General features: G+C 39.4%; 1 protein-coding gene across 2 annotated transcripts in view; it reads left to right on the top strand.

Moving 5' to 3' along the window:
* The window catches only part of LOC121320854 (NADP-dependent malic enzyme, mitochondrial-like), a 64,084-nt gene that overhangs the window by 23,555 nt on the left and 21,901 nt on the right, over positions 1-18,628 (top strand). For both annotated transcript variants that reach the window (XM_041259569.1, XM_041259568.1), the window contains exons 3-7: positions 2,993-3,126; positions 3,925-4,074; positions 12,836-12,911; positions 13,865-14,026; positions 18,002-18,105. In XM_041259569.1, the coding sequence (XP_041115503.1) occupies positions 2,993-3,126; positions 3,925-4,074; positions 12,836-12,911; positions 13,865-14,026; positions 18,002-18,105 (626 nt within the window). The remainder of the gene's footprint in view (positions 1-2,992; positions 3,127-3,924; positions 4,075-12,835; positions 12,912-13,864; positions 14,027-18,001; positions 18,106-18,628) is intronic.

The raw sequence follows: 18,628 nt of genomic DNA, 5'->3' as shown, positions 1-18,628 counted from the left end.
TTGAAAGTTGATGCTAACAATTCCTACAGGTGTCCCAACTTTTGTTGATTACTTACAAACCCTCTGTCTGTATAAAAGCAGTGTTGGAACAAACTGTGTTACTACACCTTCTTAAGCATTATTTGAACAGTATTGTACTGCAGGAAGTAGTATATTGCTATCATAATGGCGAGAAAAAGGCAATTAACAAAGGAAGACAGACAGACCATTATAACCCTTAAAAGTGTAGGTCTTTCCTTTAGAGAAGTTGCAAAGAAAGCCAAGGTGTCAGTGAGTACAGTTTCCTACACCATCAAAAGGCACTTGGAAATTGGAGGAAACTTTGACAGGAAGAGGTCTGGCAGACCCAAAGCCACAACAGAATCAGAAACCAAGTTTCTGAGAGTCAACAGCTTGCGTGATAGGCAGCTCACAGGACAACAGCTTCAAGCACAGCTTAACACTGGTCGAAGTAAGCAAGTCTCAGTTTCAACTGTGAAGAGAAGACTTCGAGCTGCAGGTTTGACAGGACGAGTGGCAGTAAGAAAGCCATTGCTAAGATGGCAAAATAAGAAAAAGAGGCTTGCCTGGGCTATGAAGCACCGCCAGTGGACTACTGAAGACTGGAAGAAGGTCTTATGGACCGATGAATCAAAATTTGAAATCTTCGGTTCATCACGCAGTGTTTTTGTACGCCGTCGAGTAGGCGAAAGGATGGTTCCTCGGTGTGTGACACCAACTGTCAAACATGAAGGAGGACGTGTGATGGTCTGGGGCTCTTTTGCTGGATCCAGAGTCGGCGACTTGCATAGAGTGAGTGGCACCCTGAACCAAAATGGCTACCACAGCGTTTTGCAGTGCCATGCAATACCTTCTGGTATACGCCTAGTTGGTCAGGGGTTCATCCTACAGCAAGATAATGACCCAAAACATACCTCCAGGCTATGTCAGAACTACCTTAGAAGAAAAGAACAAGATGGTAGGCTTCAAATCATGGAATGGCCAACACAGTCTCCAGACTTAAACCCCATCGAGCTGGTTTGGGATGAACTGGACAGAAGGGTGAAAGCAAAGCAACCTACAAGTGCAACACATTTGTGGGAACTTCTGCAACAGTGTTAGGAAGAATTTTCCGAACAATATTTGATTTCCATTGTAGAAAGAATGCTACAAGTGTGTTCGGCTGTTATATCTGCAAAAGGTGGCTACTTTGATGAGTCAAAAATTTAGATTAAATTTTGTTAAACAAAACGATTCCATGATTTCTTTTTTATCTCCAGTTGTTTATTTGTTCAATGCTTTAATTTCAGAGTACATTGAGACATTAAACTGTGTACATTTCAATAAAAACTGGAAAAATGGAGGTGTTCTAAAACTTTTGACCAGTATTGTGTGTGTGTGTGTGTGTGTGTGTGTGTGTGTGTGTGTGTGTGTGTGTGTGTATATATATATATATATATATATAGTATATGCTGTGCCAATCGTGCTGTGGGTTAGCTAATCCAAAGGGCAATCGTTAATTGGGCACAGCAATAATCGAATAGCGATACTAAATATCGGTGATTATACCACCCACATACGGTTTCGCTCCATTCCTCTCCCCCCGATGTGATGTATTTTAACATCGTTGTAGTTAAACACATTAAGCTTGTGAATACGATGGGTAAATACAAACACATTGATTACTACCACAACATGCAGACGTGCTATAGGTCAAGCTGATCGTTACTCCAAAATTGCGTTTAACATCACTAATGGTTTTTGTTTTTTTTACATATTTAATATTTTTCAATATTATTATATAACAGTGTCATTTTTGTGTACAGTCTGTTTTCTTCAATGTGCACAATGTATTTACAGGCAGTTTGCTAGGAATACAAGCTGTCGTCTGCTCGGACAAGGTTGCGTTTTTAAAAAAACTGAAGGTTGGGAGCCACAGCTTTTTCAAAACTGATTCGCTGGTAGGATGGGACCAGCAAATCAGATGCTAGTTAACACGAGCAGGAGAAGAAGAGCACACCCACTGCTTGTCTGGCAGAAATACTGTAAATAGCAAGGCAGGGCGTTCGGTGCAGTTTCGTTGATAAACTTTAATTGTTATGCACATTACAAAAATGTAATTATTGAATCGATTATCCAGTATTTATATCGATGTATATAATGAGGAATGGAATCGATCGAAAAATCAATTTTTGATTTAATCGTAGCAGCCCTATGGATTTAATCGTATTCTGAGCATGGAAATAAGACAAGTACTGCATCGCAGTTTCATCCTTTCCAGGCTTTACTGTGAGCTTGTTGAGCCGCAGAGTATAATAACAAGCTGCAATGTTGTCTTATTAACCCTTTAAGTTAAAAGGGAACATAATAAAAATAAATAATTTAACTTTGTATTTCCCAGTGAGGTGCACAGAATAGGGTTAAAATTGACTGGGTTGTTGGATTTGGTCATCCCAACAACATGGAATTCACCGATTTGTGTACCTTAAGTGGCCTAAACTCATAGTAAAACGATATCTCAAACTGCTATGGAGGTCTTATTTCCATCCATGTTTCAAAAGGCCTATTCCGGGGTCCGATTTACAAAAACATTGTGCTTATATATATATATATATATAATATATATATATATATATATATATAATTTTTGGAAACTTCAGATTGTTTTGAAAAAACACTTCAGACACAACATGGAAGAACTAGTTTAAAAAATAAAAAAAAAGCTTAAGTAAAGTATTTACATATGTTAAGGGATTCGAAATTTGCATCAGGGTAGGTGAACCCAGTGCTGCAAGTGCCATCTAATGTAATGCCATGTACTTTATAGTATGGTATAGGTTGCTCTGGCAGCAGAACGTTCGTGAGAAGCATGAATGACCCGTCCTGCCTAGTATTCGTGAACCTGGTGTTAAAGAAACACTAAACCCTCGACCCTCTCTTTCCCTGTGTTTGTGAGTATTGCTGACCCTGGAAAAGCAGGTGGTCAGTGGCTCTTTTTCCTCTCCCCTGGCAGGGCATGGCCTTCACCCTGGAGGAGCGCTTGCAGCTGGGGATCCACGGGCTGCTCCCTCCCTGCTTCCTCTCGCAGGATGTGCAAGTGCTGAGGGTGATGAAGAGCTACGAGACAAGATCCAGCGACCTGGACAAGTGAGTGGCGCTCAGGCACCTCCCGCGAACACAGAAATCGCATGCATGTTTGTTACAAGTTATCTACATCCTGCTTAATGTAGCGTGCAGGTGGCCTGCTTTCTCGCAGTAAAGAGCTGTGGAAGGCTATATCTTGGCAACCAACTCTGGAAACTGTATCATTATTATTGGCATTATGAGTCATCCCCTTATTGCAACTATAATTTCGGTCGTACTCAGAATGTCGATGACAAAGCAGTCTAAGCATTTAAACCTCAAAATATTCTGTATAGACAGATTAAGAATGTTATATCAGCTTTTTCTTTTTTTTCATTTAGACTCATTAACTTATAATATGTTTATAAGTATTCAGTGACTACCTCTAATCAAGTCGAGAGTGTACTTTCTCTTTATATAACAGACCCTACAAAGCACAGGGTGCGTGAGAAATACACTCTTAACTTGATTAGAGGTAGCCACCGAACACTTAAGGACTTGCCCCAGGTTTAGACTGCTTTTGTCATTGACATTCTGAGACATGTGGTATATATATATATATATATATATATATATATATATATATATATATAATATATATATATATATATATATATATATATATATATTGCATTTGATAACCAACATTGTAAAGTACATGGACGAAAACTTTTGAAACTACAAATTGCAAAAATGAATGAATATTATTATATTATATTATTATTATTAATAATAATAATAATAATAATAATAATAATAATAAAAACAAGATTGCTACTAGACTAGAACATGTTCATTCATTCTGTTTCCCTTCTTATACAGATACATTCTGCTGATGACCCTGCAGGACCGGAATGAGAAGCTGTTCTATCGCTTGCTGACCTCCTACATCGAGGAGTTCATGCCCATTGTTTACACCCCCACCGTGGGGCTCGCCTGCCAGCAGTACGGACTGGCATTCCGGAGACCGCGGTAAATATGCCTCCTTCCCTCCCCCTCCTGAACCAGACACCAGCACTTTCAGGGATACTGTGAATCACAAGAGCAGAGCCTGTATCAGTTTATCACATCACTTGTTATATTATTATAGTAGATGGGGGGGGAGTACTTGCATGTGATCTCTCTCAGGTTCCACGACTTCACTCAAGCTCAACAGTGCTGAGGCTGACTTAGATGATGATTTTAATTATATCTAATTAACATACAGTGGAATGGCCCTGTAGTCCAGAATTACTGTCTCATGGGTCAGTGCTGAAGACCAACAGCCAAGATGACTCTGGGAAATCTTATGATTCTTTCTTAGCCAAATTCGGGCTTGTTCCACATACTGTAACCCGGAGGACATTCCTTTTCATAGTGTCCCGAGAAGCTTGCCACTAGTCCAGGCACAGCTGGGCTTGATAACCTCCAGGAGAGTGAAACAGGTGGGTGTGGCTAAAAAATATGCTACAATACTTGAGCAAGTGGATTGGTTCATACCATTATCAATGACTCACCTAAATCCTAGTTTTATTTTCACCTAACGCATTCCACAAGGATATTTCTTACGGAATGGGGTTTATCATGGTAAATACTCAAACGTGCTTGTGTCCAGTAATTTTTAGTCACTTTTAAACAGGATTTGATCTTCAGACATGTATTTATCTATGAGATTTAATACAGGTGATTGCATCAAGGTACCTCTTTATAACATAAACAAAGACAGCACAGTGCGTTTATTTCAAGTTTAAGATTGTAATGTTTCTTAGACAGTTTACAAATCAACTTGATTTTCTTGTTCATGCAAAGGGATGCTTACATGTTAGAGGTGTATGAACCAAGACTTGAGAACACACAACGCTATGAATTCGCTTCCTGTGTTACAGGTCCTGAGACCAGACCCTTTTCAGATGACCATGCTAAACATGCCTTACCTAATAACCCTTTGAATAAAAAGTGCAGAGGCTGCTGTAACTGCTTCACACGCCCATCAAGAGTTATTATACTGGCGTTTGGTTTCTCCAGCTTCTATCAGCATGCATTTCATTATGATAGATTTGTTCTCATCAGGGGGTTCAGCAGGATTCAGATTAGCACTTATGCACTGCCATCAGACCCACAGTGCTGTGACAGGATAAAAAGCATCCTTGTCAAATGCGATCAAAAGTAAAACTGTCAGTGACTTGTGTTATCCTGCTAATGAGCATGACTTTTTTTATTATACATTTAAGACATTTTAGTGGCTTGTATGCAAGGGGAAATAGTGTTTTTATTTTCTTTTTTGTCCATTTGAAATAAAATACATATTTGCATTCTACAGTCATATTGATTTATATGCTGGCGAGCCCCAGGTCAGATCAAAGGATTATCTCATTAGTAAAATGTCTCTTGATATGTGATGCCTGTGAAAAAAATACAGCCTGACCTATAGTTCTGAATGATGAGATTCAGAAAAAAAACGTATTAGAAACGGGATTGAACAGTAATGTTAAACAGCTGTATACAGACCTAAAGCCCTCTAACCAATACAAATGTTTCACGGCCGTTTTTGCTATGTCCAGTGTAATTCCTAATATCCCCTTTTGTGCAGTTCCAGGAAATCAACCTTTTTATAGAGAAATTCTTTAAATATCTTATCAGTATGTAATCCTCTAAATGTTTGGGTGGAGGGAACTGTGCTAGATATTATCTCCTCTGCTGCGTGGGAGCTTTGTGGCCTAGGACATATTTTAAAAGTGTTCAAGAATGTGCTGGTTTAATGCTGCTGAACCATTACAGCAACATGAATTAACCTGGGAAATGCCAGCAGCAACCTTTCTGGGGATAAAAAGCTCAGGGTTTTAAAGCTACCAAATGTCTATCTTCTTCCAATAGACACGTCTTAGTTGTCCTGTTGATTATCCCTCTCGGTATAATGTGCCTGTTGATCTGAGGGTGACAGTAGACCAGCTGTTCTCAGTAATGCTTTCAACGTGTGATCCTGTTTGTAGTGTTTAATGATGCGTTACATCTTAATTTCCTGATCAACATATGATGTTCTTCCATCACCACAGAACCTAAACCTCTGGATGGGTGAGGATCCCTCATGTCCTTTGTGTTCATCACCTGCAACATTTAAGGCACATTTTGACAGGGTGTAAGTGGGTCTTAGCCAAGGACGGTTTACTTGGCGCTATGAATAGGTGCTGCGATGTTTGGACTTAGCGTTGGAAGACAAGCGTAACCTGACCAATAAGTTGCCACCAGTTCCGTCAAAGCATTACACACAAAAGACAATATTCCTCTGTCCAGGAGAGCAACCACCAAGAAACCACCTCGCCCAGGACAACTGGAAGCTGCTAGACACTGGAAAATGCTGGCAGATGTTGGCCAACACCTTATTTTTCCACCTGAGATTGCCACCACTAATCTTTGACCAGACATTGTCTTGTGGTCTGGATCAGCATGCCTTGTTTATCTGGTAAAGTTAAGTGCCATGGGAGGATGCTGTGAGGATGGAGAGTCCGGGTTTACCCAGTGGAGGTGGGTTGTAGAGGATTTGTGGCACTCTGCAACCCGGTTTCTCAGAGATGTTGGGTTCAGTGGCCAAGAGTTACGTCGCACAGTGAAAAATTTGTCTGAAGCAGTAGAAAAGAGCAGCAACTGGCTGTGGTTGAGACTGAAAGATTCTGGCTTGGGATCTGAAGCACAATACAAAGAAAGCAACGCTGATGTACGGGTAAGTAAGCTGGGCTGAGTTGAGTGGGGAACTACACTTTAGCCATCAACAACAGGCAGAAGGATATCGACATCATCAGATGGAAAGCAATGCAAATGGATCAGATGCAGATGGATCACATTAGTTTACTGTAAAGCTGTGTCTTAGTTGGTGCTTATCTTGGTGACAGTCGAGTTCAAATCAGCATGAAGTTTTAACTTCTACTCTCATGTAATGGAAATTAATCAGCAAATTGGCTGTACTGACAGCGATATAGCGCCTTTCATCTTCCCTGAGCATACATTTTTTATAGGTGGCCTTAGAAAAAGCTGACTGTTCTTCATTAAAGACAGACAATCAAACTGTCTGATAGCTGCTCTTTTAACGAGAGGGTGGGAGATGTAGGGGGCCAAAGGATTCTTATGTCCAGCTGTAAATGTTGAACAGAGTGGTTTTGTTTTGGAACAGTGTGTTACAGTCTGGGGTAACCTAGTCACAAATGTCACTGCCCAGTTTTGGCTCAGCCCTAGTGAATTTGCTTTCCTTTCTGCGTCTGTCCCATAATGAGTGCTGGCTTTATTTCAAAGCAAGATAAATACTTAATTTAGTTTCAGATTGAAAAGGCGTCCGGTTCCCTCCCTTTATGTGCCCACAGTTTAATGTGTAGAATTGTAAAAATGATGAATTGTCTTTTTTTTTTTTTTTAATGTCAATTGTGAATCTTTTTGTTGTAGAACGGAAAGTTTTCCATGCCCGTAATATGTATCTTCCTTTTAACTTTCTCTAGAGAATCCATTTGTGATGACATTGGTTCACAAGATTGCTCGTAGAGATGTAGATGTGAACGGGTTGCAGGTTCAAATCAGAAACATTTCATTCCTTGACGAGCTTTGTATGTCCCCTTGTGAACTATGTCTGTAAAGGTTTAAATAGTGAACAAAAACACAAATCTTAAACACCTTTTACTAAACATTTAACCGAAAAGTATCAGGTTTGTTAGGATCTTACATGATTTTCACACTTTCTCAAAAGTTTCACCATTTATAATATTTGTAAACCATTATTTTTTAATACTGTGGGCACGATTTCGCATTTGCCCCTGATTTTGATGAGAAAACCTGGTGCAAATGGAAGGAAACTGCCCTTGCCCTGTAATGTGATTTTTGGCAACATGCTTTGCCCCTCTGTATGTGGAATATCACATCTGAAAACGATACAAAAGTAACATATAAAGACTATAAATAAAATGAAGTCTGCTTTTTTGATTGAACGTGTGCAGTTTTAAACAGTAAACACCCATTTACACAGCAGGTTTTAAAGATGTACAGCCTTTTATTTTAGTCACCTTTCTGCACACTGCATTAAACTGGTACTTGCTGGAAGCTTGGCAGGTTGAGTGAGGCTGAAGGGCTGATTTGATCATCCTGGGCCCTGAAGGATCAGACACAGCTGATTTTATTGTAGCGTTGTACAGTTCTGGGTATCTCCCTGGGTTGCATAAGGGTGCTTCCTCAGTACTGTACATTGCTTTGCTTTAAAAAGGCTCCTACCAGTGGGGGCTACTAGGTTGATCAAATCAATCCCACAAGTTTGAATGGCCACTGAGGCTTCTCATCTGGTCTTCTGATCCACTTTGGAGGTGGCAGGACAAGAGTGTTTCTCAATCAGCAGCGCAAGTAGTCTTTTCTAGATGCCTGCCATGTGGATAAATGGTGCTTAGTGTAGGTTCCAAATTGTATTAAATTGAAATAAAAATGATTTACTTTCGTGATACCAATGGCTCTAGGTTTGTTTGTGCAGCTTATCTTTTAATGACTGTTCAGGAGGCAGTATTTTTGTATTCTGTTTTTTTTTCTTTTTTTATAATGACAGAGTTTCATCTATCTGTGAAAGAATAATACAAATAACTTTTTTTGGCACAAGTTCAAGTGTGCTTCAGAATGAGTCACATACAAAAAAAAAAAAAACTGAATCTTGAATCTGGAAAAACCAATTCACTCAAAAAACAAAATAAGTAAAGAGAAAGAAGTTGAGTGTCTTTTGCTGTACTTAGGAGTGCTGTTTATACATGTTGGATTGCTTAGTCTCTCAGTCCGTGTTTTACATGGTGTTGAACCGTGTTTTTCAGATGGATGATATGAAATTATTAACTCCAGATGGGTGACAGGAAGCGAGTGACAGGAAATGAAAAGATGCTGCTGGAAAGCAACTTGGCTGTTGCTAACAGATCCATGTCATTTACCCCTGGTCTCAACAAGCTGTGAATCGGGGAGGGAAATCCCAGAACAGTGAAACAGCACTGATGCCAAAATCCAGTTATATCAACCTATGTAGAGGACAGACATTTCGATTTAATATATTCTGGCAGACAAAGGGCTAGGGCTGTTCCCACCAGCTTAGGTTTCAAGCCAGCTAAGGCCACAGAGTGACAGTCTAGTGGTGTGCAGTAATCCATCATGTATCTGCTCTTCAGCAACATTAGTTTGTTATTGAACAGAGAAGATTAGTTCAGAGATTGTAGATCCCACCAAAGTTTCCGTACACTGTGTTGTATGTGCTCCGTGCGCTGCCATTGCTGGTAGTGTCACATGAGCTGTTCACTGTGTTGATCTGTAAATAAATCCTGTTCGCCTGCGGGTCCCGATCGCATGGCTGTCACTCAGCAGCAAATGCACGCACCCACACGGCAGACGACTACCCTGTCACAAGCATTAATACCCGTTATCTTTCAAAACAACAGATTTAGGGGAGCTCCCTAATAAAAGTCGAATCTCAAAACAATAATTGTGTGAATATAGTAATTGTTACAGCTGTGTATAATGGGATTTAAAACAGGATTCATTCATCCGACTTCTTACATATCCACCCTTACTCTGGTCCCACTACAGTCAGATACACAATGAATTACAGTACTTGTATGCTTGAAGTCCTGTAGTCAAGGCTTGTTTTATCCCTGTTCAAACCAAAACAAATTATTGAAATAATGTATTATATTTCAGCAGTCCTCAACATATGTCCAGACCTATCGCTAGCAATTTAATAGAATTTTCCACAGTTAAAAAATGGTTTTGTGAGTATTTTTTGGCTCTGTCAATTTTGCTTGGCAGGTGTAAGGAATTCTAGTTTTGCAAAACAGTCTTTGAGATGTTTTGTTCCAGGCTGCAGCTGTTCACTTTTGCTTGGCTGTCTTGCTTGTGCTTGCTTTTCCAGTTCATCACAGACAGCAGCGGCATGATAGAAGTATGATAAATTCAATTCATAAATGAATCAAATAGAACACTCGGTACAAGAGGCCACAGAGAGTAGTAATATTTATTTTGATTCAATGTAATAATTTATCAATAACGAATCAGAATGTTATATAGATAACATTTTGTGTTTATTGAATGAATTTGTATTTTCCTTAAACTCATTGAATTGGGGCTTTAAGTTTACAAACTTCATGTCAAGCATTTTTAAAATGCAATTGCATGGTTAATTTGTGGTGTTCGTTTTATAAAACATGCATAGATAGAAACAAAACCATTTTAGCTTCAGGCTTATCGTAACCGCGAGAGCTATAGATAGAGTAAGAAACACTAGAATATAGTTGTCTAAAAGCACTGCCTGAATGCCTCTTTTATCCACTTTTCCCTATTACGCAGCACCAATCAAACAACATGAGAAATACAACCCATTTAATCCTTCAAGTGATAACATTTTGGACATTGCCTTGCTTGTGAATGCTACCCTGCTTTGTTTGTGACCTTTGTAGGCCGATGTATGAACTCGTGAAAAAGTCAGACGCTAAGAAAGGGCTTGTCAATCCGCAATGCCAATCAATTCCCTCTTCTGTTCTCCCTGGTCTAGACCAGACCCAGCGGTGACGTAAGCTGTCAGCTTCATCACTGCTGCACTTTGTTGTTCTGTCCGGTCCCTAAGCCCGAGGTTTGGTTCTATTAAACAGTTAGCAAAGACAGTGCGTGGGTGCCAGCAGAATTGATAGCCTTATGAAACTTTCTTCAGAAAGTCATCTGTTAATTGTTTTTCACTGAAAATGGCAACCTTATGGGCCCTGTGGTTAACCACTGTTTCAATATTTTCAACCTATCTCTTGTTCTCTATCTCACAGTGACAGGGATGCGGTGGAGGTGGTTGTGCATACATCTCTACGCACATACATACATCACGCTTTTACATACGTGAACCTCTTTTACATACGTGAACCGCTTTTACATACGTGAACCGCTTTTACATACGTGAACCGCTTGTCCGGTATGATGAAACTTGCTAAGCACCTTCTTTAGCTAAAGTTATTGAGTGTGTAATAATCTTTAAAACCTGTTGCCTTCCACAATATAATGCACATGACACACAAAGGTGTCCGTTATGTGTTGAATGCTGTCACTGGTATTGCTGCTCTCTCTTGCGCCTCAACTTTTTAAACATTTTTTATAAATTCTGAACTTTTTCCAGAAGGACCAGTTTTATTTTCAATCTTAAACAATACTCTTTCATTCAAATCAGAGAAGACACATCGTTGAGCATGCTTTTGTTATTTTTCCTTAACAATCTCTAATGGAGCCTTTGTGGAAGTCAAGATTTTTTTTGTATTGCTTTGGATCAGCTTTGTATTGGATATGTTTGGTTATGTTTGTTTGATGCCTAATGCCGCAACAATCGGCCAGTGAAAAGCTTTAATTACAGCTGTGGGGTTCTGATCAGATTCCTTTATTGCTGTATCAGCCAGCTGTTTCAAGTTACAGGTTTTTGTTGCTTCCTCTGTGTCTCTGGAACCCTGTCTCCTGCAGTGAGGTGCACGAACATCACAATTAAAGCAGAGGCCTAACCAGAGAACTGTGGACCTCAGGTGTCTCCTCGCCATTCTGCTGTGAGCTGTCACCCAAACTAGAATTGGTCCAGGGTTAAGGAAAGGTCTTTGGAAAGCATACTGAAACAGGAACTCTGTATGATTAAAGGCCCTTACTAATGGCTTTCTCATTCCTGTTTACAAGCTGTCCTCCCACTCTGCCTGAATCCATTATGGAATACCATGAACAGCAGCGTTGAAGGATTTGAGGCTACAGGATATTCAGAGGTTATTGTTCACGTCAGTTTTAACTCTTCATTTCAGGTTTGGAATTTGACTTTCTAAGCAGGAAAAACTTCTGCTTCCAGGCTGTCTCTTTTAATCAGTATGAGAATGTACAGTATGATTATACTCATTATCAGGTCATTTATATAAGGTTTGCAATTGTAGCTGGTGCTAATGGACGACGGCTTATCTAGTGAAGTAACTTAAAAAAAAGATGGTGATTAAGTAGATTCAAGAAAATGCACAGAGTCCTTTTCTTCAATCAGTTGCCAGGTTTATTGAAATATGCAGGGAGTCTGGTCCCAGGTACAGGACAAACACAATACTCAACATTACAATGTTTGCATGACATTAAATACCCTTCTGTATAGATGGTCCACCTCCCCTTTCTCTGACACTTAACCAATGGTCAAGGTACAACACATTATTCTGTTAATTTAGTGTGTATGTGTGTGTCTGTATGTATGTGTGTGTGTGTGTAGTCTAGTGTGACAACCTCTGAACTCAGTGCATTCTTCACACTCCTGGAGAAAAAAGGTCCATAAATCTGCCCCTTTGATCCCAGTGGCATTATCTCTTTCGATCTCTCTGAGAACCTCTGGGTCCAATGCCAGTCCCTGGGAGCCTTTTAGCCCCTTTATGCTTTGCATTCCAAGTCTTACAGCCTGGCCCCTTCTGGTCCACAGCATTGTTATCTTTTTAGCTTGCAGTCAATGCTGGGCAAGAAACTTGTAGACGCAATGTCTCTATCAATGGTTAGCAGTACATGCAATTTGAACCAAACAGTCTGCTATGTGCAATATTAGTCTCTTTTCAGAAAAAAACACCAGTATAGCTCTGCCAGTCCACATGCGTAGCAAACTGCTAATCAATTCTCAATCCATGTTTTCCAACATCTAGGTTTTGCATTTTAATGTGTGCACACTATAACTTGACAGTCGGTTAGCCTTGGCTGCATTTAATGTTGGTTTGGTGTTTTGCAGGGGGCTGTTCATTACCATTCACGATAAAGGGCACATTGCAACAATGCTAAACTCGTGGCCAGAAGACGATATCAAGGTACTACTGCATGATGAGCTGCTTGAATTAAGATCAACTGAAATAAGACTGTAACAAGATTGTCGTGCATCTGAAGAGTACTCTAGTTTTATTTGTGGATTTCATTGTGATTTCAGCCAGTAGGAGAACAGATAGATCTCTTACACAACCACAGCACAAATCCAGCCCAACGCTGCTAATATTAGATTACGTATCCTGAGCCTTGCAGGTATACTGCTTCTCGTTTTAATTATAGCCGTGCAATTATACAGACAGTTCAGGATGACCTTGCGTCACAGTTGACATTAATTAGACATCAATAGATGTGGCATGTTTCAGTACTACTGGCCAATTGTCAGTTACCAGCTGCAGCCTTCATCTCCATTGCTGTACATGTGCTGGTCCAGTCACCACTGAGCTGCTTTCTAAAACCACACAGAAAAGTATTTCACCTTTTTTTTTTTTTTTTTTTTTTTTTTTCTAAAGCGCATAAAACAAGTCAAGAAGCAGCATCTTGATAGCCTCGTGAAAGATTATACTTGGCCAGCGCAAACACTCACCTTTGGGTTTTGTGTTTGTTTATGATGGCTTCGTGTAAATATTCCCTTGGTACGCCGCAGTAATACTTTACTATTCCATGTGTAGATTTATCATTTTTTGAAGCCACTCAACATAGATAACTCATGATGGGCTCCAAGTCAGCTCATTTATTATTGCAGTCTGTCAGGCAAACACAGCAAAGAGTGTCTTGGGTAATCAAAATCCCAGTTCTATACTGTTTTTATTGGTTTATTCCACGTTCTGCTATTTCATTAAAGGAACTTGCTACAGTCACAAATGCAACTCAGTCCGAACCTGAACTATCTCCTGCTGCTCAGTACTGGGCCTCTTTTCAAGCAGATGATGTCAGTTGTGCCGTATTGTAGGGTAGTTCTGATGTAGACTGCTGGTTGTGTCTGTTTCATGTTTTTCAGGCCATCGTTGTGACTGACGGAGAGCGCATCCTGGGCCTGGGTGACCTGGGGAGCTATGGCATGGGGATTCCAGTGGGAAAGCTGGCCCTTTACACAGCTTGTGGCGGGGTCAGGCCTCAGAACTGTCTTCCTGTGCTTTTGGATGTTGGCACAGACAATCAGGTACTGCTGTCATCCAGTTCCTATCCAGTTTTAAATAACTTTAGCATAACCGAGGCAGAAGTGTTAAAGGGACTAGGAGCTCTTAAAATAAACAAATCCCCTGGGCCGGATGAGTTCCTCCCAATAGTACGCAAAGAAATGAAAGAAGTAATTTACAAACCGCTAACCAAGCTCATGCAGCAGTCTCTTGACACAAGGGTGGTACCGACAGACTGGAAAATTGCAAACGTAATACCGATCCACAAAAAGGGAAACAAAACTGAACCAGGTAACTACAGACCAGTAAGCCTGACTTCTATTATATGCAAACTTATGGAAACTATAATAAGATCCAAAATGGAAAATTACCTATATGGTAACAGGGTCCTGGGAGACAGTCAACATGGTTTTAGGAAAGGGAGATCGTGTCTAACTAACTTGCTTGATTTTTTTGAGGATGCAACATCGATAATGGATAATTGCAAAGCATATGACATGGTTTATTTAGATTTCCAGAAAGCTTTTGACAAAGTCCCGCACAAAAGATTGTATGTAGTTGGGATTCAAGGAAAAGCATGTACATGGATTAGGGAGTGGTTAACATGTAGAAAACAGAAAGTACTGATTAGAGGAAAAACCTCAGAATGGAGCAAGGTAACCAGTGGTGTACCACAGGGATCAGTATTAGGTCCTCTGCTATTCCTAATCTACATTAATAATTTAGATTCTGGTATAGTAAGCAAACTTGTTAAATTTGCAGACGACACAAAAGTAGGAGGAGTGGCAAACACTGTTGCAGCAGCAAAGGTCATTCAAAATGATCTAGACAAGATTCAGAACTGGGCAGACACATGGCAAATGACATTTAATAGAGAAAAGTGTAAGGTACTGCACGCAGGAAATAAAAATGTACATTATAAATATCATATGGGAGATACTGAAATTGGAGAAGGATTCTATGAAAAAGACCTAGGAGTTTTTGTTGACTCAGAAATGTCTTCATCTAGACAATGTGGGGAAGCTATAAAAAAGGCTAACAAGATACTCGGATACATTGTGAAAAGTGTTGAATTTAAATCAAGGGAAGTAATGTTAAAACTGTACAATGTACTAGTAAGACCTCATCTTGAATATTGTGTTCAGTTCTGGTCACCTCGCTATAAAAAAGATATTGCTGCTCTAGAAAGAGTGCAAAGAAGAGCGACCAGAATTATTCCGGGCTTAAAAGGCATGTCATATGCAGACAGGCTAAAATAATTGAATCTGTTCAGTCTTGAACTAAGAAGACTACGCAGTGACCTAATTCAAGCATTCATAATTCTAAAAGGTATTGACAATGTCGACCCAAGGGACTTTTTTGACCTGAAAAAAGAAACAAGGACCAGGGGTCACAAATGGAGATTAGACAAAGGGGCATTCAGAACAGAAAATAGGAGGCACTTTTTTACACAGAGAATTGTGAGGGTCTGGAATCAACTCCCCAGTAATGTTGTTGAAGCTGACACCCTGGGATCCTTCAAGAAGCTGCTTGATGAGATTCTGGGATCAATAAGCTACTAACAACCAAACGAGCAAGATGGGCCGAATGGCCTCCTCTCGTTTGTAAACTTTCTTATGTTCTTATGTTCTTATGTATTAAGTGGACCAAGATTGATGATATGTTATTTTGTACAGGGGCTGGACAAAACAAATTGATACAGTTGCAATATTTAGAACATGTTTTTTGTGTAATTGGAGGGCTGATAATTGGTTGGCAGATGCTTCAATACCCGAGACTGCACTACTTGCTAACGTTTCACGAGGAAGGGTCTCAAAAAAGAAGACTCCACAGGAAATGTTTTCAAAGAGTCGACTTTACGAAACTGGTATCAAACATCTAAGTAATGTGACCGAAGGTCTCTTAAGCACTCTCAACCTTGTTTGGGACTCAGTTTTGTACTTTTTACTGTTGAGGTATCATCTTTCCAAAAATAGGCGTTTATTAGAGACTGGAGTAAGTGCTTTGAAAATATGGAGAACTGACTTGCTGAAGATCTTCCCTGGAGGAATTGGAGGTGATAATTGTTGATGAATTGTCAAGTATCCCTATTGTAGTAATGTTCTGGCCAGCCATTGACAGTGCAGCTATTTAAAAAAAAAAAAAAAAAAAAAAAAATGTGCTTGTTTCTTTTTTAAACCCTGTAAATCTCCTGCCATTTATTGGTAGTCCCAGTCCTCTTCCAGCACCTGTGTTATCTACCTTTGAAGCTGCCATGTTATTATTTGAAATTCCTTGCATACTAAGAATATGTATAATTGTGCTCTCTGGAAGATCTCTCCTAATTTTAGTTTTTCAGCAGGGGTAATTGTATTTCCTTTTTTTATGGAAATATTCAAAAAATCATCATTCTATCCGGCAATATCTGTTGAGCATACACGGAGACCAAAAACAATAGCTAAACTGTAATTATTAGCCCTCGGCTTGTTTTAATTCAATATAAAACTAAATTGATTAATCTTGACCAAATGAATTAATCTTGGACACAGGATCACCTAGATTTGTTTAAATCTTTAGGCCACCTTTGATCGAAAACATGCTGTTTATGTAATTTAAATACAAGCCTCCCGCAAGCTTTGTGGGGGGTGTAGTTTTTCTATATTTTCTGTCTTTTTTTATTACTTGTCGGGTTTATTGTATTTAATATATACTGTAAAGGAAACATCCAGTTTCAACAGTGCAACTTCAAGATGCTGTTTTGAGCTTGTCCTGACAGATCAAAATGAAAATGACCCTCTGGGTTTTTCTGTTAAGTTAAGCTAGCAGTATCAAAATGTTTTTTTGAAAGGCAAGCAAGAATACCTTTTAAATGCCTCATTCTCAACCTATCACAAATCCTCAGCTGTATCCAATAATCCCAAATACAATGACATCTGAATTAAATGTAGCTTGCTGAGAAGCTTGGGAATATGTTGCACCTTCAAATGCTCTAGCAGCCCCAGCTTCCATTACTGAATGTCAATCATTTCTCATGTTAAACATGATGCTAATCTGTACATATACTATATAATGATGAAAACTGCAAGCCCTTTTAGCATAAAGTGCCAAAAAGATTTTCATCTGCCTGTCTGATTTTGTTTAATTGTTTCCATTGTTGGAAACGACAGCAGTGCCTTGCAAAACCATGTTTTCTGCCGTGATCACTGCATAATGTTGCACATACTGTAGCTAAGCATTTGTTCCCTTGCAAAGTTTACATTTGAGTCATACCAGACTAACATCTGTGAATAGAGCCATACATCATTCCCTATGTTTTTTTAAAAAGCAAATTCTATTCCTGCCATGAGAGATTACTGACTTTAAACAGTGTGTTATCATGCCAAAAATCTAGCTATGTAATGAAATTAGCTCTACACTGGGGAACTTTGGGCTGAAGCATGAGAATGCTGCTACAGCTGATGAAAACTGAAAATCCTGGGTGAATTTTGGGCAGTCTCTAGGACAGTTTGTCTCATGAAAATATCTTTTTTTTTTAATAAACTGGGATGAGTCAGGGTCTGCATTGGTGCTGCTTATAAGGTTATTTTGTTTTATTTTCACATTAACAACAAACAAAAACAATGCAGGAGATAAATAACAAAAATGATTCCTTGTGGTCCATCCCAATTAAACAGTGGTTGGTTGGCCAGTAGTTGGCAGACTCCAAAACTCTCCACACTCCATTCTGATGCAGCTTTATCAGCCAGGAGCTGAGCAGTGGCAAAGTGGATGCACGTGAGGATTGCAGAATGAAGCCTGACAGAAAATAGCTGTACTTAAGCCCTGTTTATATCATGTTTGTGAGCTTGATTTACAACTCATTCAGCTATGCACAACGTATTGTGACAATTAGAATGTATTCCAAGGAGAGTTGTGAGTAAAGATAGCAAAAAGACATGTGACCTATTACTTGGCGCATTGCCTGTGCTGTTCAATACATACAGTAAGAGGTCATACTGGGTTGTGCTTTTGTTTTGCAGACTCTATTGGAAGATCCTCTCTATATTGGACTAAAGCACAAGAGAGTGAGGGGGAAGGAGTATGACGAGCTGATTGATGAATTCATGAAAGCTGTGACAGATAAGTAAGTGCCTCTTCATAGTTTGGAAATGGAAACCACGATTGTTCAAATAGATAAACACTGAACGTATTGCTGCGTGATGCTGAGGTGTGCGGTGTGGAGCTCAGGAGGTTCTTCCTGTTTAATGATAGACTGTAGATTCCATGAAAGTAGTATTGACTGTCTGGAAAATCACCTTAAGCTTCACTTGCTCACCTCAAGAGAACATGGCATCGGGTCAAAAACTGTATGTGGTCATAGACTAAAATAAAATCATTTTATTTTAATAATATCTACAATTTTGTGTATTGCTGATTTTTTTATAACCAACAAGAAAAAGTTTCTAGAAATGACCCTATTTAGAAAGCATTTCAGATTTTTCTTCCTAGTTTTATAACATTCTGTAACACTGCTTGCTTTTCATTTTACAAAAAATCAAAATGACTGGTGCAGACTTAGAAAGCTTGTGAATACTTTGTCAATGTGTCATTGCTGATTGCCATGGCTCCAATGCCCCTACCATGAGTCACAGATACACATGTAGGAG

This window comes from Polyodon spathula, chromosome 9 (assembly GCF_017654505.1).
Source record: "Polyodon spathula isolate WHYD16114869_AA chromosome 9, ASM1765450v1, whole genome shotgun sequence".
In the NCBI taxonomy this organism is placed as follows: domain Eukaryota; kingdom Metazoa; phylum Chordata; class Actinopteri; order Acipenseriformes; family Polyodontidae; genus Polyodon; species Polyodon spathula.
Note: the sequence above shows the minus strand (reverse complement) of the source record. Positions and strands in the feature narration are given on the sequence as shown.